This window comes from Tachypleus tridentatus, chromosome 7 (genome assembly GCF_004210375.1).
Source record: "Tachypleus tridentatus isolate NWPU-2018 chromosome 7, ASM421037v1, whole genome shotgun sequence".
Taxonomy (NCBI): Eukaryota; Metazoa; Arthropoda; class Merostomata; order Xiphosura; family Limulidae; genus Tachypleus; species Tachypleus tridentatus.
The window spans coordinates 23355755-23380162 of NC_134831.1; the positions used below are offsets into that span (position 1 = coordinate 23355755).

The 24408-nt window shown below is 32.1% G+C and overlaps 1 protein-coding gene and 1 long non-coding RNA gene across 2 annotated transcripts; one reads left to right on the forward strand and one right to left on the reverse strand.

Annotated features, from left to right (window-relative positions):
- Positions 1 to 93: 93 nt before the first annotated feature.
- Positions 94 to 23443, reverse strand: LOC143255302 (uncharacterized). The gene is made up of 4 exons (XR_013030533.1): positions 23169 to 23443; positions 16121 to 16441; positions 4105 to 4352; positions 94 to 226 (listed from the first exon to the last, which is right to left on the reverse strand). It is a non-coding gene; the product is annotated as an uncharacterized LOC143255302 (long non-coding RNA).
- LOC143257920 (uncharacterized) lies at positions 9926 to 14615 on the forward strand. The gene is made up of 2 exons (XM_076516968.1): positions 9926 to 10031; positions 10325 to 14615. Exons 1-2 carry the CDS (start codon positions 9926 to 9928, stop codon positions 10567 to 10569), a joined length of 351 nt encoding a protein of 116 aa, XP_076373083.1. The 3' UTR covers positions 10570 to 14615.
- Positions 23444 to 24408: the final 965 nt, after the last annotated feature.

Genomic DNA, 24408 nt, shown 5'->3' on the forward strand with positions numbered 1-24408 from the left:
TTATAGTAAAGATAATATAAAAAGATCTCTAACATAACTGTAATGGAAACGGGAGAAAACACCATTCTTAAAATTCATGTTCTGTCTCGTCTATCATCCCCTAATAGTTCAAACCACTTTAAGAATTCTGTTTAGACTTGGGAGAAATTATATCTTCAACATTGCTTGTACTTTACACAACATGTTGCTAACTTCTATCTTCCAGTTACTTGATTTTTATTTTTATCTGCAAAAGAAAAACAAGTTTATGAAAATAGAGTACAGAGAGGTGAATAATGCTGTTGATACATAATTTATAACACATATCCCAAATTTAATTAAAACATGCCACAATTCTACAATCCATTTTTAGAGCAAAAGAACAAAGAAGGTGACAAGAATTCTTCATTGGGTCTAGCACATTGATAAATTCACCTATGTTCTGGTTAACTTGATGTAGCACAATTATATGTTGTTTGTTTTTTCAAAGAGAAATAATTACCAATAGTTGATGTAATTTTACTAGGTAGAAGTATGTAAATACATTCTTATGTGTGATAAATAGTCTTCCATTAACCTAAATTACCTGCAATTCAACAATGCACTTTAACTAGCATGAGCTCATAATTCACTTTTTTGCTTGAAACTCCACAGAAATTAATGTGTTTATCATGATTTATTTTTAACATATGAGGTTGCAAGTATAAAACCAATGAACAAAGAAGATTAAAAAAAAAGTAACTTTTTCAATTCTCAGCCCTATTTTATGGCAAAGAAAAAGTAGCCTGAATTCTCTATTGGATATGACACATTGAAAATACGTATTACCGAAACCCTTCAACAAGATCATGCATAGTCGTCAACAGTTTATTTTACCTTAGATGATAGTACTGCATTTAAGTACTACTAGAATCTCAACTGTTCTGTGATTAAAAACATTTATGTGTTTATTTTGGACTTTTAAAACATAAAACACCTTGATAAATAATTTTCAATGCTTTTGTTCCCTGCGAAAATCAGGGGGTTTGATTAAGCAGATAGCTTAATGTGGCTTTACTCTAAGAAAAACACACGCAGACAATGGTTTTTAACGTTACTTTAGATATACAATAAAATGAGAGTTATGTGTGTTTGTCAGGATTGTGTCTGCATCCAGTGGTAGAGAAAAAAATGAGACAAGTTACTGGGTAAAATAAAATTACATTGAATGACCTTTAGAAACATATAATTGTATAGACATTTGCTCATTTTTTGTTAAAAAATGTTAATGAACCAGTGATTCCAAGTCGTGTGGGTTCAACACTTTCCCATTCTTTCCTTCAAAATCGTGTAGTCGCTCAGGGCTGTGTCTTTAGAAGTTTAAATATGAATACATTGTTTGATAAAAAGATAGGTTTATACCAGTTACTTTCTCAGTGGTATATATATAATCCTATGCTGTGTCTTGAGTGTCACACTTTTCTGTATTAAGATTCTTGCCATCAATGAACATTATCCTTCTACCATTGCAAATGCGTTCTATATTAACAACTTCCAAAATTCTTCCCAGTCATCAGTTGAGTAGCAGTATCAAAATGCTCTCAATCACTTGACGAAGTGGATCACTGCAAATGGTTTTATTTTTCTTCCTACAAACTGTTTGCATCAACATTTGCCATCAAGAAGGTTTACACCCTGATCCAAAACGTCATCTTTGTTATGTTGTTCTACCCGTAGTTTCTGAGGCAACGTTCTTGTGGATTTTCTTTTACTTTAAGTTTAATTTCATTTCTCACATCAAGCAGCTTTATATAAAGTGTACAAGCCACAAAATATCCTCCATGTCCTCTCTTCTAACTCTTGGGAAGCTGATCAATCTTCAATTTTTAAGATCTATTGTGTCTTCATTTGATCGAAACTGGACTATTGGTCTTATGTCTATAGGTCTACCAGTGCCTCTGCCCTGACGATGTTAGATCTCATTCACAATCTGGGGATCTCTTTATTTCTTCAGTCTGGAGTTTCTACACAGAATCCCACAAATCTCCTATTCACCTCAGTCATTTGCAGTTTTCTCTGCATTATGCTACCAAGCTTCGATATTTACCACAGCATTTTACCTGCAGTTGTATCTTTTTTTTTTTTCAGTTGAATGTGTTCTTTTAGAATAGATAGTCTGCAATTCTTGTTACGGCTTTCATATCTTTGCCCAACTGGCTGGATTGAGTCTAGCATTGGATGACATTGCTGCCTTCAATGATCAGCCCATTCCACCACGGCTTATTAACCATCCCCAAATGTGACATTTCTCTGAGTCATCTGAGAAAAGCTGATACCCGTGATTAGAAGTACAGTTTTATCTTTGCTGAGCATATTTTGAACCATTCTTCTGTTTTGTTTTTTTATGAATGGTACGAATTCAAGTGATCCTGTGGGCTTTTCCATGGTTTATTATGGCTCAGTTGCTCACAGGATACCCTCTACGGTTTTGTGTTCACTGCAAAGTTGAATGCCATTTATGTCGCTTTGGATTACGCAGAAGTTATGCATTATACTGATTGCATTATTTGCACTGACTCTTAGCTCTCTACTAGCCATGGAATCAATTAACCCTAGTTCTCACTCTGTTCTCGTTGATATTCAACAACAACTGGCCTATTATTACATTGTTATCTCATTTGTGTGGATATATCCTTTGGTGCTGTCACCACTCTGCGTACCCCATATTTGGGTTATGGTCCTGTATTCAGGGTTTGGCTTCGTGCCAGTTTGCAGTCGACTGGGAGTAAGCAGGATCATAACAAGCTTTTCCAGATCAAACTTTCTGTTGTTCTTTGGCCATTTTGTTTCTGCAAGGATCGGAAAGAGGAACTTGTCCTGGCTACGCTACACATATATCATAGTTTCTAAACTTATCGTTTTTTTTTTTTTTTATCTGGGATTGATCGAACAATGTGTTTGTTTTTGTGAAACTCAAGATACAAAAGCCCACGTTTTGCTGTTTTGGTATCGTTACGACGAGTGGCGGCAATATTTTAGACTAGTATTGTCTACGTTTTTTATAATTGATTTGGACAGTGTCATTGGTGATAGTTTCAATTTCATTGTGTGTTTACATTTTACATACCAATGGCTTTTTAATTCCATGTGAATGTTTGAATTTTGGACATTGTTAAAATTCTTAAATCGATTTATTTTTTCATTTTATAGAATTTTACTTTTAAATTTTTACCGGTTGTTTAGCGGGGATAGCATAGTTGTTTTGCACATCAAAACGCCAACTAGTTAACCAACAAACCAATTTAGTCTGCTCCTCCTGCGACACAGTAGTATGTCTGCGGACTTACGACGCTATAAGCCATATTTCAAGAAGACAGAGAGCCCATTTTGTGCTCAGCTTGAAAGAAACAATCAAACGATTTAATGAACGATTTAAATATTGCTTCACAATATTTATTTTCCTCTTTGATCATAAACCAAACCACTGCCAACAACTGAGTCGCTTTCTTGACTTACATTGTTTGTGAGAAAACAGAAAATGAAAATTATTGCTAAAGTGCAAACAATATTTGTAAAGCAGACAAAAGCAAATTGATTTTCTTATTGAAAAGAATCATTTAAGTTACCGAAGGGAAATTGTTTTTGATTATTTTATAGTGTAATCAGATCCAGGAAATCATGGTAATATTAACATATTCAAGTGAGTGCAGAACGAAACATTTTGAGGTGTTTTTTGTTATCAAGCAACAAGTGCTACGACACTAAAGCACAATCCCACTAGTGGCGCAGCGGTGTATCTGTGGCCTTTCAACGGTAGAAACTGGATTTCGATGCCCGTGGTCGGAAGATCGCAGATAGCCCTTTGTACATCTTTGTACTTAATAAAAAATGGCACAAAGAATAATATTTCATTTTCGAGTTTCTCTGTGACATAATGTTTAAAGTAGATATCAATTCACTTATGTAAGTTAAATATAAAAGTATTTTAAACATATTACGTCAAGGAAAGGATAGCATGAATGTTACACAGCACATCTAAACCTTGAAGAAAATAAATTAATTTTGTAGAAGAAACAGCAAAATAACTAAATAACTAAGCAAACAAATTTTCTTTAAAAGTATAAACGAAATCATAAAATAAACAACCATGTCAGAAATCATAGGACGGGTCATTATGCGATGTTCCCTTTTTTCTAGATTACGGTCGAAAGCAAGACGGAAATTGCACTGGTGGTGCACTCTCTGTCATCTATCCGGTTTACTCTCAACTTTGTCAGCTTCACTGGTTTAAAAAAAGAATAGAATAGGAATAGCTCTGGATGCTCAAGCCTAGAGCGTCACACATTTTATCACCTTTCGCTGTCTACAGCCAAAAGTGGGAAGGTGGTTGTTCACTAAAAAAGAAAGAAAGAAAAAGAAAGTGAGAAGTAAATAACTAGAATATTATACATGAATGATAGAAACAGCAAAATTACAATTAATGATATATTCCAGCCTACAATATGAAGTTTGCACATAAATATTAAAATATTAATGTAGTACTATACTTAGCTGAACAATTTACTGTTAGTATATTAGTATAGTTCTCATCCTTTATCCTTCTATATGGATATCCAAAGGTTCTAAATAGATCAACGCAGTAACAATTCTTGTATAGGGAAAGTTATACAACTACATTAGTTCACTTATTCAGAAGGGAGGAGTCTGGAGACGGATCGCTATTTTCAGTGGTACGTCAAGTATTTTCTTCAGTAGGAACCACTCTGGATTAAGATATAAAATGGTCCAAATAAGCAATTCTAAAAAAAAAAAGTATTCTACTTATTTTTCAAAACTTAATTCATCATAATTGAATATAACTACAAATAATTTTTGTTTGTGGTCAAACGATTTTATCATCTCTAATTAGTGAGTTGTTTTCACTAAATAATTAATTAATTTGAAATAACAGATGTATTTATGTTACATAACCTTTCTACGATACGTACTTACTTAAAATGTACGAAACGTTAACACGATGCTTTTGATCAGTTCCTTTCTTTTTCTCTCTACACAGTGGTTCATCTTTAATGCCTCATAATCTGAGTTCTGATGCTCATGATAGGCATTTTACAAATAGCCCATTGTGTAGTTAGTGATTTTTTTTACAACAAGCAATCAAACAGACAAATGTTTAACAATATTTTCTAACTTTTAATGAAATGTGAATTAACAAAATATATTTGCTACGAGTTAAAATATTCGTAATTTATTTTTCCAAATTGCTCATTATTCTGTGGATTAAGATAAGTGGCTAAGAAAGACTTAACGTAAACATTTTGGGAAGGATCAGGTAAGTGATTAAAAATGTTCTTAAAATTCGAAAATTTATTCTATCTACTACAAATATATGTGTTATATATTTTTCAATCATAACCTGACAATGACCGAAGAAGGTCGAAACGTTGTTCGATCTTCTACGTAAAAATTTTTCTCAAGAAACGAGCCGTTTTTACATATACAGTTTAAGGACAACTTTCATTCTCCTAGAAGTTTTACAATACATATAAATTGCTTTCGAAAATATTTGATACAATAGTACTACATGTATCTAGTGCTAATCTTGTATTTTAGTGAACGACTCAGTCTCGACTAATTATGCATGAAGAAATAACTTTACGCATTATTTACAAAAAACATTATTTGAAAGTTCCTATTTTTTCCACTTCATTTATATTTTACGAATTAATTTTAGAACACAACCTGAAGAAGGTCGAAACGTTGTTCAGTACTTTAATTAATTTTAATACCCATACCAGCACGAAGAATCATGCTTTATCTTATGACAGTACATTTTGGTAACACACGATGTCAAAACTTTGGCAACAATGGTCTGCAAACCACGAACCCTTAAATTCATAGTTTGAGCACGTTAATCGATAAATTAATTTTTTTATTATAGTTTTTGGTGCAATTTGCCCATTTCAAAATTTTTGGTTTCACGTTTCACAATAATTCATCACAATCTGACCTCAAATATTATTACTGCAATAAATACTCTTTTGCAAACATTATTTGTGACTAAAATTTATCGTTCATTTTGCTTAATACAATGTTATGTTTAAGAAAGGCACAGTGCAAGTAATCCTGGATTTTGTGAATTGATCAATATCTCAATGTTTTTTTCTAAAATATAACTAGAACGCCTTAAAATGAATTACTCTCAAATTATTTTTGTTTCTTAATTATCATAATGTTGTAATGAAGTTATTTAAAATGTTTCAAAATAAAATATCCAATAATACAGAGATTAACAGCATTATGATAAAATTATTTTCTAACTTTTACAGTTCATGTTAGCACGTTGAACCATGCTTTATCTTATAACAGTACATCTTGACAGTATCTCTGCAGTGCTTTTATAAATGCAAAGAGCTTTATTGTAAGGCTATCATATACAAAGAATTGCACTCTTTATTACCACGTTTCATAATTCATCCACTGTTTGTTGGAGATTGTTTCTCAGTGCCTGTTTCAACAGTCCAAAGATATAGAAATCAATATGCACTGCATCCAGCAACTTGATTGGTAAATATTTTAATATAATTGCATGAATATCTGTTTCATTCTCCAGCTACACGATGCATACAATATTTGAATGGATGTTTTTGAAACAACTTGTGCACATGTGACTTTTATATCTTTCTTGATTTTATTTCGTATCGTTGACTGAGAAATGGACGACTTTCTTCCTCACTGATCGTAGTATTAGTGGATCCACATCTATTACCAGAATATTTCTCAGTATGACTGGGCTACAACTTGCATGTCTCTTTCTGGGTAGTCCTGAGTTTCTAAGTTCATCTATATCTGTAAGTTTGGTGAATATTATTTGAAATGTTTAGACATGAAAACTGCACTACAGACAGCACTTATTGCACAGCCTTGTTCGTATTTGAGACTATCACATCACTTTTTGTCTCATTCAGTTGGCTCTGACCTTATGTAACAGGTAAGAAAAACATCATCTCTTGCGACGTGTATCGCATTTGGAAATTCAAACGGAATTTTACGTGCATCTATAGAATAAAATTTTTTTATTGGCGAAATTACGTTAAAATTTTAAAAATTTGCGATGACAATTCTCTAGTTGGAGAAAACCCATACTGCACCTGATGTGTGACTTCTATCTGCAACAGAAGAAAGTACCACTACGCTTCACATAGATAAATAATGAAAGAAGTTTAGAAGACATATAAGTGTAGAGAATGCTTAGAAAAATAAGTATGTCTTAAATAGTAGGAAACCATCTAACAGACACAAATATCAAATCATTACTTTATTACATCATCATATTTTCAGTTTTTTTGCGTAAATTACAATATACTATATTGCCTAAACGTTATGAGAAGAGCAAATGTTTTAAGTTGCATTTTAATGTATCAGAATATATTCATCTGATTATCCGTTGCTGGTGTAATTTTTCAAATTTCACCAATTCTTACATATATTTAAAATACTTATATACTCGTACATCAAATCTTTCATCAACAGTTTTATTTATGTGTTTCTATTCTAATCATGTTAATTTAATACTTAATATAAAGTAAGCTTAGTTTTACTTTAATAAAGTTGAGTTATCTAATAAAATATTGTACTATAAACTTTCGTCTTTCTTTTTGTCTTGGCCCAATTTTATCGTGGCAAAACGGCTTCTTACCTTTGCCACAACTCTACTAGTCTTAATCATAGGGTAATTCATGTTATGTTACTATTGGTCAAAGATCTTTTAAGTAATTATTACAACGTAATTGGCCATCATAATATTTAAGAAGCATTCTTACTTTATTTTAAGCAATTGTGTTCAACTGAAATTAATGTGAATTTGTACGTAGCACATATCTGTTAGAACATTAAATGTTTCATTTCGCTTAAGAATGGTTGCGCTATCTATAGATCAATATTTTAGATGTGTTGTATATTTAAACCAAAATATCTATTACCTTCATAACAAATTCACTTGCTTTGCAGTTTATTTTCAGGATTTTCCAAATCAAAGGTAACTAACGTTTAAAATCGCTTTAATTAACTAGAAAGTGAACTGTAAGAATACCTAAGATTCACTGATATATTATTTTCAACTCTACAACTAGGTAATCACAATTCTTAATTTAAAATATTCCAAGATTTAAGTGCAACAAACAATTACAATTTCACTAACGTATAAATTCTGAAAGTAATTTTAAGTGTCAGATCGTGTGTAGGTTTTCTTATAGCAAAGCCACATCGGGCTATCTGCGAAGTCCACCGAGGGGAATCGAACCTCTGATTTTAGCGTTGTAAATTCGTAGACTTACTGATGTACTAGCGGGGAACAAATCGCAGAGACTAAAAGTATTACAAAAAAGTCTGTAGTGTAGGGAAAGCCCACGAAGAAACCGTCTTAGGGAAATATCAAGCATCTAAAATTATTTAGAGTTCGTGGTTGTGTAATATTTAACTAATAGCGTGATATACGGAAATAACATGCATTTTCCAATTCTTTAGCTGCTACCTATTTTTAAGTTTTCATTATGTTTTAATATTTAGTAACAGAGAATATCTGTCAAAGGTACTAAATTTCTCTCATCTTTGTTATTCATGGAATTGTTTAAGTCACCCAACTCATCGCATGGTTTTGTGTCAGGAACAAAACTAAGAATGGAAGCATTGGTCTGTTATTATGGCGAACAAAGTGATTTCCTATAGGTTTTACGTCCCCTATAACTCAGTTTACTGCGACTAAATGAAATTCTTTGCCACATTGCTGTCCGTCAGACTCGAGATTCCATAAAGATTGAGATTTAATCAGACTTTTGAGAGTTCTCGAATTTTCAGGACATTGATTTTTTAAGTATCCTTTTGCAAGCACACTAACGACACCGTATATCACATTTCTCATGGCAGGGCAAATGGGATTTTAGGTTGTATCTACAGAAATATTGAATACAAGTCTAAAGAGGCTGTAATTTCATTGTATCTATTACTGGTTAGGACACATTTTGCAATATTGCGTTCAGTCTTGGAATGATTGTCATTTGAGGAGAGGCTGAAATCTCTCAAATTCTTTTTTCTTGAAAAAACAAGATTTAAAAGGATCTGATTGAGGTTTTAAGATTGTAAATGGATCTTGTTGAGGTTTTAAGATTGTAAATGGAATTAATAGAGGTGGTGCATCATCTTTTTTGATACTTGATAGTGAGAATAGTAGAACTAAAGGACACATATATAAATTCCGATAGGGTAAGTCATCCGCTGCTAAGACAGTTTTAGTTTTCAAACAGGGTGGTTGGCCTTTGGAATGGTTGTCTTCAGATATTGTAGAGTCAGTAAGTTTAAATTCATTTAAGGATGGGTTTACCATTTCTTAAGTTGATTTAGTTTAGAGTTTGGAACAGCCGAAACTGACCAGTAGGTTTCACGTTCTCCAGAAACGTCGTGCCATATTATTTAGTTGTTTTGTAGATTTATAATAACCTTGAAGAACAGTGTATCAGGCGTTTGGTTACATTGATAATTAGAAATAAATAGAGATTCTCCTATTCACTCGTGTATAGTAGTGTTCTAAATATTTACCTTACTGAAAATGAAAATGTTTTGTTTCTTATACCTCAAGTTTCAGAAGCTCATAAACTCATAACTGACTGACTAACACACTCACTAGCTCACTAGTTCATCCGCAGTACTCTAGTAGACAAATTAACTAATAAACGTATTGACTAACTTACTCCCCACAGGGAATCACTAAATAAATGCGTTAAACAAAGTACAATGATATTTATGATTAACTTCGAAGATAGTCACAATGGATGACCCTAGATTTGTCCACGTACTCATTTAGATTCTTAGTGTGCCTAAGTTTCGATGATTCAATAATGATTCTAATAATTCTAGATGACGTTTCTCTTCCTATCAACCTAGTTCAAAGCTGTTGAAGGTGGAAACTATGATGGAGGAGGAAGTAGAGGTGTATACGGCAGTGGTGGATCATGAACTGGGTTTGGCAATACTGGATACCAAGCAAGTGAATACAGTAGCACTAGCTGTGGAAATGTGTATGGAAACAGTGGTTTTACAGGTGGAAAAATAGGAGGAGGGTATGGAAGTAATGGTTATTGGGGAGGTAGAGGAGGAAGCAGGTATGACAATAGAAAATATGGAAGTGGACAAGGAAGTTGTAATTATGGGTTCGGGGATGACAAAGGAGAAAGTAATTATGGTAGTGGTGGGTTTCGACAGAGCAGTAGTGGAATTGGAGGAAATGGCTATAGCAGTAATGTATTTAGATTTAGTGGAAGTCACGTGGGAGGATTTAGAAGTGGTAGTTCTGGAAATATGGGCTTTTGAGGTGTACACTATGGTAGCAGTGGTACTCTAGGTGGAAATAATTTTGGTAGTGGTAAAGGAGAATTTAATAACGACTATGGTAGTAATGGTTTTGGAGGATTTGGTGGAATGAGGAGTGAAGGACAAAAGAAAAATTTTGGAAGTGGAACTGGAGGAGGAAATGTAAATAGTGGTTATCGAAACAACTTTGGGGACGGAGGATTTGGTGGAAATCGAGGAAACAATGGTGGTTATGGCAGGTGGTAACGAAACGTTAAAATTAACTGTAAGTAAAAAGATAGATAATGTTTGCTTAAAAATCTAAATATTTAAATTTGAAATGTGAATACTGTTTATTATTCTTTAAAAAAATTGTAACTAATAATTTATTTTTATGTGAGCTCTTTTTTGAAGGTGTATTCTATGTTCCTTTGTATTGAAGTAGAAATTCATATATCAATTTTCATATACATTCATGTATTGATATGTATATTTAGATGCTACAAGAAGCATTCTGAGTCTGTAAGTTATATGAGATATACTATTCAAAATTTTGTTATTTTATTTGATGACAAAACAGATTAGATATTTTTAACCGAGCATAATGTACCTTACTTGTTTCTTTATTATTTTAAACTATGTTAACTGAATATAATGTAGTTTACATAATACTTTCTTCATTGAAACAAATAAAATGTCGAAGCATTTATGAACTGTTTAAATACTTTATTTATTTTTATTTACTTTTTCACAAACTTTAGATTGGAGGATACTTTATATAATATTTCCTTAGTTGGTTTCACTTTCAGTGGATGTTCCTGAATGACTAGTATGAAAACAATTACCACATCCCGTGTAAAAAAGCCATGGTTATGAGTAATTTATCATCCTCTTTATAAGTAACATAGAATTACATCATATTTACTGAATGTTTGGGACCATTTTCTTGGGGTTCGTACTCAATGAATCATGTTCTTTAGAAAATGGTGCTTGTGATCAGTCAGGACGTTCTCAACTGTAGTAAGTCATCACACTATTGGCTAAAATACTGCTCCAAACATGATGCTGAGATGCATCTTGAAACATGTACTGATTGTCTGTATGATTCGTTGTAACTGTACTTTGAACATCATACTTCAACAATGAATAAACTGTAACTGATTGCTACCAAACAACTCAAATTTGTATTCATATGTAAAAAGCTGTATATCTTGTCTTGATTATTGTACATATATGTTCCAATTATTCCTCTTTCGACCTAATGATATGATTACTTTTGCTTAAATGTAGGTTTCTAGCAGTTACTCATCCAATGAGGCTACTTTGATCTAATATTTATCTTACTGTCAAATATAGTTTGGAGATGGCTTGAATGGGTAACAATGAAAATTTATTTAAGTTTCAGATAGTAACAAGTGTACAACATTTCAAAATGATGATGAGAAAACTGTCGAAATGTTGTACATCTGTCACCGTGTTGAACTTGTAATAACATTTTCTTCATTATCCTTTCAAGCCGTCTACAAACCTTACTGGTCACAAAGATGTTTCATCTTTATTAAATGTGTCACCTTATTGTCCTCAGGGTAATATTAACATATGTATGAACAACAAATTCGTTGACAAGATCTGTACTTGACCGTTGTATATCTTGTAAGGATAAACCCTATTACTGTTGGTAATAATTTGATGTACAACTTTTTATATTATTGTTCCATTATAAAACCAGTGAAGCCTGATGTTTATAATAGTTTGGTGAATGTTTTTAATTGTTTTTACAAAATAATAAGACTCCGATAGCCCGAATTTGATGTACACTTGATGTATTATTATACAGTTCAAGACCATTAGATCCTGAGCATGATAATAACATCATATACGACTTGTGATATTATCACCTAGTTACAAGATCATTAATTTCTGGATTGGTGTATGTAGTTTGGTAAGTTGGTAATAACTTGATGTAGTTGTCCCATAATTGATTTGTCTTATCAGTAAGATGTCTGGTTTGTTGGTAGAACTTTTTAAAATTATATTATATATATTTGTTTTCATTCATTTGTTTTTTTATTTCTATGTTTAAAATATATATTGATCAGGAAGAGGTGTTCAGGACTCACTTCATCATGTGTGAGGTACCTGTCTAGTTGGCGTAGTAATTCGTTTTTAATTCAATTTTTATCAAAGTACGTTATTATACTATGTAGGAGTTTATCTGGTATGGTTGGTAGGTTTGAATATTTATGTATAAATTGGGATGATGTTGCTCTGGGAACTCTTATACGCTGTTGTGAGGAATGTGTTTTGGATTGTTTGTAGTTTGGTTTTAATTGTTTTGTCACTTACTGTTATTCATGCTAGAGCTGCATAGTCGATTACTGGTCTAATGTATGTTTTGTAATTTTTTAGTATGTTGTTTATTGATGCTTCACTATTCTTGCCAGTTAGACTCCTAGCTTAGTTGGTTCTTCGCCAGACTTTATTTTTGATTTCGTTTACATGGTTAATTCATGTTAATTTTGAATCATAGGTTAGACCAAGAAATTTTGCCGATGTGACAGTCTGAAGTAGTGTTCCATTCATATATATTTCAGACTGTACTTTTTGTATTTTGTCAATTTTGTAAAGACGACAAGTTGTGTTTTTGCTGTATTTTTTTTATTCTGTACTTTTGTGATATTCGCTTATTCTATTTAGTTGCGGTTGTACGTTTGTAGCTGCCATTATTGATGCTGTGGCACTTTTCCAGACTGCCACATCATCAGCGAACTGTGAGGAGAATCCATGATTAGGGTCTTTCAAAGGCATATTGTTTACATACATGATGAAGAGTATAGGGCGAACCACCCCTTTCTGAGCGACACCAGCTTTATCATTATATAATAACAAGCTGGAAAATCTTGAACATGATAAAAACTTTAATCCTTTCTTATCTTGTTATAAAGCCGCTAGAGCGTGATGTTGGTAATACATTGACGTACATCTTATTTGTTACAGTCTCATTATAAAACCACTGGAGCCTGATGTTGTTAATAACTGATGTACAAGTAGTTCCATTATTGTCTCATTATAAAACCACTGGAGCCTGATGTTGTTAATAACTGATGTACAAGTAGTTCCATTATTGTCTCATTATAAAATTGCTGGAGCTTAATATAGGTAATAGTTTGATATAGAACTTATTCTTTCATTGTCCTATTATAAAACCGCTATAGCATGATGTTGGTAATAGTTTTATGTACAACTTGTTCTATTATTGTCCAATAATAAAAACACTAAGGCCTAATGTTAGTAATAGTTTGATGTATAACTTTTTCTATTATTATCGCATAATAAAAGCACTGGGGCCTAATGTTGGTAATAGTTTGATCTACAACCTTTTCTATTGTTGCCCCATTATAAAAACCAGTGAAATATGATGTTGGTGATACATTAATGTACAACTTTTTCTATTATTGTTCCATTATAAAACCAGCGAAGCCTGATGTTTATAATAGTTTGGTGAATGTTTTTACTTGTTTTTACAAAATAATAAGACTCCGGTAGCCCGAATTTGATGTACACTTGGTGTATTATTATACAGTTCAAGACCCTTAGATCCTGAGCATGATAATAACATCATATACGACTTGTGATATTATCACCTAGTTACAAGACCATTAATTTCTGGATTGGTGTATGTATTATTCAATTATTATTTTAGTATCAGGCTCATAGAACATTAACTTGTAATAACTTCACCTATGCCTTGTCCTACTATTATCCCATTTTAAGAATTACAGAGATTTAACCTGCTATACAAATTTGTTTATAGCTACGCTTTATAAAAACCCTAAAGTCTGAATTTGGTAATTATATCGTATAGTACTTCTAATGTTACCCCATTACCTAGAGCCTCAACTTGGTAACAGCTTATAGTGAGATATGTTATATCATCAACCCGTCACAAAGTCCTCATAGATAGATTTTGGTGTAAAGTTCGTTTTATTATTTACCATAAAATCAGAACTTTGTAATAACATGGTGTAAGTATTAATTTGTTATAATCAGTTAAAAAATCACTGCATTCTGAGCTTGGTGTTCGATTTGGTGTATTATTACCACATTTCAAGACCCATATCTTTTGAAAGTGATGTACACTTTAATCTATTATTATCATCTTATAAGAACTCTAGAGCCTGAAATTGTTAATAACTTACTAATGACTGTGTCTGTTGTTACCCAGTTATAATATTCTTACAATTCGTACCTCGTATACAACTTGATGTATCATTATCCTTTTATAAGTTTCTTAGACCAAAAACATGGCGATAACGTGGTGCATGGCTTTTTATATTAATATTATGTTATAAAAGCATTAGATCCTAGGCTTGTTGTGGTTTTTATTTCTTACTCCAATAAAAGAAAACTCCCAGATCCCGAATTTTATAATAATTTTATGAATGTCTTCTTACTTCATTATAAGAATTGTAAAGATTCAACTTTGGACAAGACTTTTATTTTTTTTTACTACCCTCATTATAATAACCTTAGTGTAAAACTCAGTCTATTTTTACCCTACCAAGTAATCTCTACAGTCTGAACTTGATACTTACTTGATCTAATACCCATTCTGTTATAAACTCCAGAACCTTAACTTGGCAATATATCGTTTCACGTTTTGGTTACTTAAAAAAAGTGAGAAACTGAATAAAGTATCCATGCCTCTTAATTACTCATTTCATTCTTATCTTACATTTAAGAAACAGATAATTAGACTGGAATAAAAATAACCATCTTAATCAATAAATAAATACAGGACTCCTCTCCAGTATCAAACAAACAGAAAATTCTACAATGGAAGTTATAGCCAGCTTTCATTATTCTTTGCCACAAGGCATAGTCTGGCTCTTTGTTCCTAATAACTAAAGATACATTTTCTCAGTGGACCAACGGTGAAGAAATGGCTTCACAGCCAGACTTTTGGGCTTTTAGATTCAAATTCAGACAAACCAATTACTATGTCACACAGCAAGATAGTCTTTACTGTGTTAATTTATTCCATAATAGTTTGATGGAACGTTTTTTGTAGTACAGACAACGACAATCTCATCTATTTAAATCGCATACAGAAGATACAAATGAATATTGTTCATTGTAAAATTATTCTGGAATAAACCAAACATCCTGAATATGATATAACGGTGTTTTAATTTAGGTTTCATACATATTCGTAAAGTGGGGTACACACAAACACACATATATACTGACATACACGCTATGCTCATTACGGAAAGATATATTTTATTGATACCTTGTACCACCATCGTGACAGCTCATATAATACAAGTCTTAGTGCACTTAAGTACACCTTGTTGGTGTGTAATACCTGATTCGTGGTATAGTTTGTTCTGAATTTCGCACAAAGCTACTCGAGGGCTATCTGCGCTAGCCGTCCCTAATTTTACAGTGTAAGACTAGAGGGAAGGCAGCGAGTCATCACCACCCACCGCCAACTCTTGAGCTACTCTTTTACCAATGAGTAGTGGGATTGACCGTCACATTATAACGCCCCCACGGCTGAAAGGGCTAGCATGTTTGGTGCTACCGGGATTCAAACCCGCGACCCTCGGATTACGAGTCGAACGCCTTAACACGCTTGGCCATGCCGGGCCTCGTGGTATAGTATGGTGTAAGTATACACGACATTAGAAAGTTTTCACTACACTTTTTTATGTCTTTCGTTAATACAATAATACTTTCTTAGTGTTTATAACAAATTTTCACACTAACAACTCAAAATAATTTCTGTAACCACAACAAACAATGAATCACTCACCTTGCTATGACAACAGGTAGAAATATATTATACAGAAAAGTACAAACGTTAATCTACTTTAGTTCAAAAACTTCTATATTCAATCAAAAGAACTAAGTGACAGTCCCCCGCTGGTACAGCAGCATGTCTACGGATTTACAACGCTAAAATCAGCGGTTCGATTCTCCTCTGTGGACTCAGCAGATAACCCGTGGACACTGACTGGCTCATTCCCGCCGTTTAACAGTCCAGTATAAAATTTATTCGTTTTCTTTGTTGCCCACAGATGGCTCTACTTATCTGCATGAAACTTTATCGGAAATAGCAATGACGTAAGAAAACCTATAAAAAGGACGAAGTTAGTGAATTTAAAAAGTAAAACCAAATTTTATACATATTTCTTTTCCTGTGAAGTGAAATAATGTACGTGCTAGTCTCAATATATAATTATAATATATATTATATATAATAATATATATTATAATTATATATTGTCAACAATATTGACAATATTGTCAATTATATATAGTCAAGAAATTCTAGGTTGGTAGACTAACTATTTAGGTCATGGAATTGTTGTATCACAGCTTACCTTATTAATGTGTTCACGATTACTTTATTTTTGTATCTATGCTTTTCTTTATTAACGCATTCATTATTGATTTTACTAATGTATCGATGGATACATTTGTTGATGAATCCTTGATTGTATAACTGTTGGTTTTATTCATGTTTCTTTGATGGCTTTATTATTGCGTAATGTCGCAATATGGTTTGCTAGAGTGTTGTATTTTGGTTAATATATTCATGGTAGATGTAATATCCCAGTTTATTAAACGCAACTTTTCACTCTCTTGACAAAGTGGAGAAGATAATCAGGGATAGCAAACGGTGGGATTTAACAGTTTCAATTGTAATTTAAAACAAGTATGCTTCTTTGACGTTCATTTTGACGGTAAAGTTGGGAAGTTTTGTTGTTATCTATTGAATTATGCATGTTGAAAAATAACTCCCTCATATTATTGCGATATTGTTAGTTTATTGTCAGATGATAGTTGAATGTATTGTTTGATTTGTATTTCAAAGGTGGATAACATTGAATCTATTATTCGAATTTCTTAATTTTATGAAAGCTAGCGTGGGTTTTATACCATGCCTATAAAGAGACACTAACTGTGAATTCAGAGAGTTAGGTTCCTTGGAATAAAATTATTTTGAAAATGGAAACTAGCACATCGCGTGACAACCATTAACAGCCAACAAAGTCTTGTTGGGTAAAAATGTATCAAAAGAGTGTTTTTTCATTCTTTTGGAGTTCTGTTAGTAACATTGCCGTAATATTATGTAATTGTGTTAAAATTTCAATGCGCAATAAAAAAAATTAAATTATTAGGAACTACATTGACCTGACTTATTATATGGACGCATAGTGTATGGACAAGTGGTAGTGTGTCTAATTGCGATCCGAAGGCTCTGAATTAGAGTCCCTTTTTCTTAGAATCGAACTGACACATTTTAATACCAATAATACATTTCTTCCTGTGAAGTAGCTTACAGTCTCTAAATTTTAAATTTGATATTATCAATTTTTTTCTAGTACTCAAAGATGGAAAGTTTGGAATTATGAAACCTTATAATAATCAATCTGATTAAATATTTCAAGTTGATCACAAAGTACTTGTAAACTATCAAATCAACTTAAAACACTATTCCTACCATGATACTATTAATAATTAAATAATAAACGTACTCATCAGCATCAGGTTGAAGGTTATTATGTTTCATAAATAATATATGCAAGTTATTCTTTAAAACTGGAGTGAAAGACATTTCTGAAGTTACTATCCTACTAACTGAACGTCCGATGTTTTTAATGTAATTTATATATTATACATTGAACATCATTATTTAGATTGGAATACAAAGATACCACGTCATTTTAATCATCAAATACACGATCAGATTATCGTCTTAGATTTTGGTAGGTCAACATCAGTAACCCATTCAACAGTTGAGACTGTCTGTTCCATCTGTTTTCTTGTGACTCCCTATCTACCTTCTTATGGGGAACCAAATAAAACTAATTTTCTCTTTTTGGTGGAGTCAGTATGACTAAATGTGTCATCCTCATTCTCCTCTATTGGCTCATTGTTCTCATCTTTAAGCTCCTGGTCAAACCGTGATACTAAATTTTTTTTTCAGTATTGTACGATTTCGGCTTAGTATTTAATAGCTTCTGCACGTTTTCATACCCCATGTCTGGTGTACTTTGCATTTTAATAGAACAACTTGCTGGACTATGAGGTATTAACCAAGCTACCCATATCTAAACTGCTTATAGCACATGCCATGAACCAAAACAGTCTCTATACTGGAACATCCATACACTTAACTTCTTGCCATAGCATTACATTTGCCTCACACCTTTGTAACTCGAGTTAATTTTCCATTGTTCGAGTATCAAAGACACACAAATCAACTAGATCCAGGATGCTTCCACGCTGCTCAAGTGTACCAAAACCAGTTTCTACTTTTGTCAGAGTGCTAAGTAATACTGAGTTATCAGTTTGTTAATTTAAATATATAAAACTCTGGAGAATGACCATAACATTACCATAAATCGTGGACGAAATAGTCATCGACATTACATGCAACACTGATTATTTTCTGTGTGGATATTTTTTAATTAATATTGTTCTTTGTATTTATATTGAGACACAGAAGAAGTCAATCACATCTGCTTATAAAAGACTATAATTATTATTATTATTAGTTCAAAATCTTTTAACACAGATGACCCATGGGGCGTTATAATGTACGGTCAATTCCATTATTCGTTGGTGAAAAAGTAGCTCAAGAGTTAGCGGTGAGCGATGATAACTAGAGACTTTCCCACTAGTCTTACATTGCTAAATTAGAGACGGATAGCACAGATAACTTCGTGTAGCAGTGCGCAAAATTCAAAACAATGTAACAAACCAGACGTTTCTACTCCAATGCATAAACATAATTTCTAATTGTTTGAGTATCAAAAACGCAAAAGTTCAACTAGATTTAGGGTTCTTCCTCACATGTACCGTAACAAATTCCAATCTTCACACTGGAGCATTCGCTTCTTTACAGTTTTTCTCAGAATTCTAAGTAATATTTGGTCGTCACTTTGTTCATTTAAATATATAAAACACTGGAGAATGACCATAACCTTATCATAAATCGTGGTCGAAATGGTCATCTATATCACAAGCAACAATGATTATTTTCTGTGTGGATACTGATTTTTTTAACAAATTAAACTTCTTCATGTTAAATCAGTGTGAGGAATATTTTGTTGTAATTGCATTGAGACATTGAAAAAAATCAACCCCATCTGCCCAATATTTTGTTTGTAGAATAATGAGGATACGACCAACGCCAATGCTGTTGTATTCTTTCTTACACGGGATTTTTTTATATTTCAATTATATACATTAAAGCCACTGTGTGTAAAAATTTAAGAACTGAAATAATTTTTCCATAAGATTATGTTCAATTTTTGTTGAAATTTTTACTTTAGGTTTATGAAAGACTATGATTATTATTATTCGTTCTAAACCTTTTAACACAGATGACCAATAAACAAAGACCACAACAGTGGTGATAGAAATAATTCATAATTATTATTTTGCATATTCTTTCATGATTAATATTGCTGATAGCAAACTATAACACAAATTTTCAACATATTACAAGACCTATTCCAATGACAAAGAAGACCGTCTCAGCTGATTAAAAGCGATGAAGATTTAGAAGATGTAAGTTATAATTATCATTAGATATTTCTTGTATATGTTTTATAGGAAATTTTGTGTCAATTGTTTTCTTTATTTCAAGAGCCAACTATTCAGAAGAAAATAACATTTAAAAGTTTTGTATTTTGCAATGTTTTTAATCAGGTTGCCCCTGATGGGACTTCTGTAATCTTCACAAATGAGCAGGAGATAATTGGTGCACCACTGCAAAGACATACATAACTGCAGTTATTCTTCTACATTAAAAGTTATGCATCAGGTTGTGCAGATGATGTGATAACCTGAATAAATTTACTCAGTCAACTTTCATCGTGTCGTTGTTAATGACAAATTAACTCAAGTGAGTAAATAAGGAATTACTGAAATATCAACCTGCATAATCAATACCAGTTATAAGTTCAAGTAATAAAATTAATCACACAATGTCTTGCCCTTGTAAGTCACAAATAGCATTTAAACTTTAGCACTTAGGAAATCAGAAAATAACAGTTAAGCATCTAATAATGGCTTTACTTAAAATAACTTGAGGAAACCTTGAAATCCCACTAGGAAGCAAACTCTTGAGACATTATTTATGAAATTATTTTTGTGCTTAATACCAAACTTTTCCATTTATCAAGATCATTTAGTTAAGAACCGACTTAAGCGTTAAATACTAAAACAATATTTGAAGGGGCAGATTTCTTTAAAATTCTCCCTTACGCACAATATATTTGTGTACTCTGCCATCTAATTAAGCTACTACCTGGGGCTTGGTGCTTAGTAAAATCAATACTGTGTGGTTATAATTTCAGAAAATGTTCCTCAGGGTCCATAAACCTCACGCTATCACGCAATGCGTTAACGTAGTGTGTGACCAGATTAAACTGTTTTGTGGAGTCTCACGCTAGCTGAAGTCCGACGATGCAATGACCATAAAGTTTGACCACACGAATCCCTTCTGAATGATGCTTTACTTTTATTAGAATTTTCAGTTTATAGAGCATCAGAGAAACGTACCATCAAACCGATAAATCGATATCTCTCGACAAATATCTACAATGTATTTTTTCCATTTTAACCACATGCTCTAATTCACCAGAAGTTCTCACTGCTTATAAAATGCAGTGGATGGTCAGGGTTAACTATGTACATCAATATAATTTTAACTGTAACTCAGTGTCAACACCTTATACACAAAGTAGGAATGACCTTCCCTGTTTTTGAAGCACGGAATGTAGAGGAAAGCAAACATGTGTGGTAACCACTACGTAAAGTAGCTTTTCTTAACAAGATATTGAGACTGACTGGTACATGGTAAAATGCACCCACAGCTTCGAGTGTGAAAAGTGTTTGATATTACTATGTTTCAAATCCGAGATCTCAAAGTTCCCGCGGTTGACACAATATATATTACAATAATAATATTATTTTAATATGTTATTAAACATTTTTATTGCTAGCACCTAGGTTTTACTTATAATTTATCTCGTGAAAAATTAAGCCTCAACTCGTGCATTTTTTTACTTCAAGATATGTGATATTCATGGTTGAGAGGTATATTCATTATTTTGTGTGCCAAAATATGCTATTCATTGTTGAAAGGCATTTTTTATTATTTTGTACATCAGAACGTGTTATATTTTTTGTTGAAATGCTTTTTTAGTAAAGATAATGTGGTTGCATATGTGACTGTCTTGTACACATCTCAAAAACACGTAAAATGTGCAATATAAATTTTACAGCTTTAAAGTTTAACGTGAAATAATTCGTACCGAACTGTAATTAACAAATTAACCGAACTTAAGCAATAACTTACACATAAGCTGTTTATGCTGTGGTTACCAAGTTCTGAAATTTTGTTTCAAAAAACAAAACATGCTGCTTTCAAACCAGTGTACATTAACATATAGATAATGTGAATAGTCCTATACATACATGATGGAAATGTGATTTGGTACTTGTCTAGTGAAATAACAAGTGTATTTGATAGTTGTGTTATTACACTTCTCTCTGTACCCTACACATCGGTACTTTTATATTTCATTTCGAGTACTTTCATCCGTAATTCAATTCAACTACACTTTACTAATGGATAACAGTGTAGATACATTCAGCTGAAACAGGACACGCTATCTTCTGTGGTTTATTTTTCAGAAAATATGCCATCCTCCTTTAGGTATGTTGTTTTATACGTTTTTATATCTCTGTAATCTAGACAGATGGTTGTATCATGCTGTTTTTACATTGTATACGAAAATTTAATATACTATCAGTCAACAACTGGTACAACCATATAAATATCATACAGAATAGCACGTACCTTGAAGATAGGTGACGTCCTACTTTATACACTCGTACATTTTATCAGTAATGTGGCTCAAAGTTAGTGCATTGTTATACACCTACTGTCTTTTTCCAACTGGCTTTGTTCGTTTCCTTGTACTGAAATATAAAGCTACACAAAGGTTTCACTGATATGAAATCCGGTTGTTTAGTGTTGGGTTTTGTTTGAATACTAACATGTGGTTGGACTTGTATAACTTTAAAAGTAGAAGACAGGTAACACATACATTAACGTTCGAAGCCATCACCACAAGAATAATGACTGCTTAATTATTAAAAACTGTTTCTATGTTACTCAACTTATTTTGTTTCTAAAGTTAAGTGTGTTACGTTGTGTGACAAATATAGTTTATTTATTCAAATACTTTTTAATTTTTAACCAGAATTCTTTTTCAACAGAAAAATGGAATGGAAAAAATAAGTTTGTGAATTGTGCAAATCGATAATTAATCTTATGTTTATACCGGTAACAGAGATTAGTTCAGAACATTTACAATTCACACCTTACAAATTTTGTATATTAAACTTATTTAATGTAACTAATACTTTATTAATTTGACAAAACTAGTAAATATCTACTGTTTACAATAATATATATATATATATATATATATTCGAGTTTTCACTTGTTACTGCTTTACTCTTTTGTATTCATTGCCTATCAGTTAAATGACCTTTGTTTATTTAATGAACAAGTTATTGTTTGGAATTGTTTCTTTTGTTAGGTTGTCTACAGTTTCAACTTCTATGTTATTTTGACATTCATAAATTCCATTTTGTCATAGTTTACTCCAAATGTTTTAGCTGTTGTTTTTTTTACTAATTTTGGCGCTAAAATGTGTGTACGCGATATAAAGTTACAATCATGCGATCGATAATTTCGACTATCGTTGCGAAGGTAAATTAGATGAAAGTAGCACAGTATGAAAGTATTATTCAAGTATAACATAACTTACTTTCTTCACTTTGGTGAGAGTGCCTCAACACAGTACTGGTGCTGGTACTTAGTTTGTAAAAGTTATTTTGCATTAAGTTTGAACACCACAATTAATGTTTTCATACATAAAGTTCAGTTTCCATCCCGCATCTCCAGATGGTTTATTCTGAGAATAACACTAACTTCTTTTCTATCAAAATAGTAGTTTCGAGAGTTAAATCTTTCATGGTCATAACTTGAAAGGAAACAAATATCAAACGCACGTACTTACTTTATATAACACTTTCACAGACATAAATGGGCGGTATGAGCGAATACAAACTATAGATAAAAGATAAAATTCTTTGATTTTCAGAGCAATTTTTGATGATACATGAAGTTAAATTTGAACATTAGTTTAAGATTGTTCGTCAATTACGTTGACAATGAGTGAATCTTCTTGCCATGATGCAAATAATGTTTTTGTTATTTATTGTTGTTGCACACTCCAAGTCTTTCGTAACTGGATTCTTATAATTTTCACAACCCTTGCACAATTTGACTCGAACGAGTCTACGATTTATTATGTTACGTGTGACGATTAAAGCAGCCTGAAATATTTATTTATATAAGTAAATACGCTAAAATCTTCCTTACGAGAACTGCGAAAGTTACAAACATATAATACTGACATTAACATGAAATGTGCTGTGTGTAACATTCGGCCGAGTTCTCAAAAATATATAATAGCTGGAAAGATAAGATTAACATCCTTACTGTCCTAATATATCACTTTTTTTCTGACAATACAACACTATTGTTTAAGATTTCCTTTTAAAACGTTGTCATTATTATTTCTACTTTATGAGGCATATTTGTTCTCCACTTATAATACGGCCATCTTTAATCTTGCTATGCAGTACTTCATTGGACATCAATAAACACAATATTCATTTGTCTGGTTCAAAACCAAAGAATGATGTTAAACTTAGACTATTATTTTTCTCTGCTTATTGCCAAACATGAATAAATTACGAAACAGGGGTGTATAGAATTATATTTATATGCACAAAGACGAAGGCTTACATACATAAATTACATAAACAGGGTAAAGAGGATTATACTGTCCTCTTCTGTTAACTCTTTCAAAACATCAACATTCAACTAATGTGATGGAAATGTTTATTTTCTTAAACTACACAAATTTCTTAACAATCCAATCTACCGTGAAAATAAATTATTTATGAGCTTTTAACATTATGTTTTGAAGTTTTAAAACC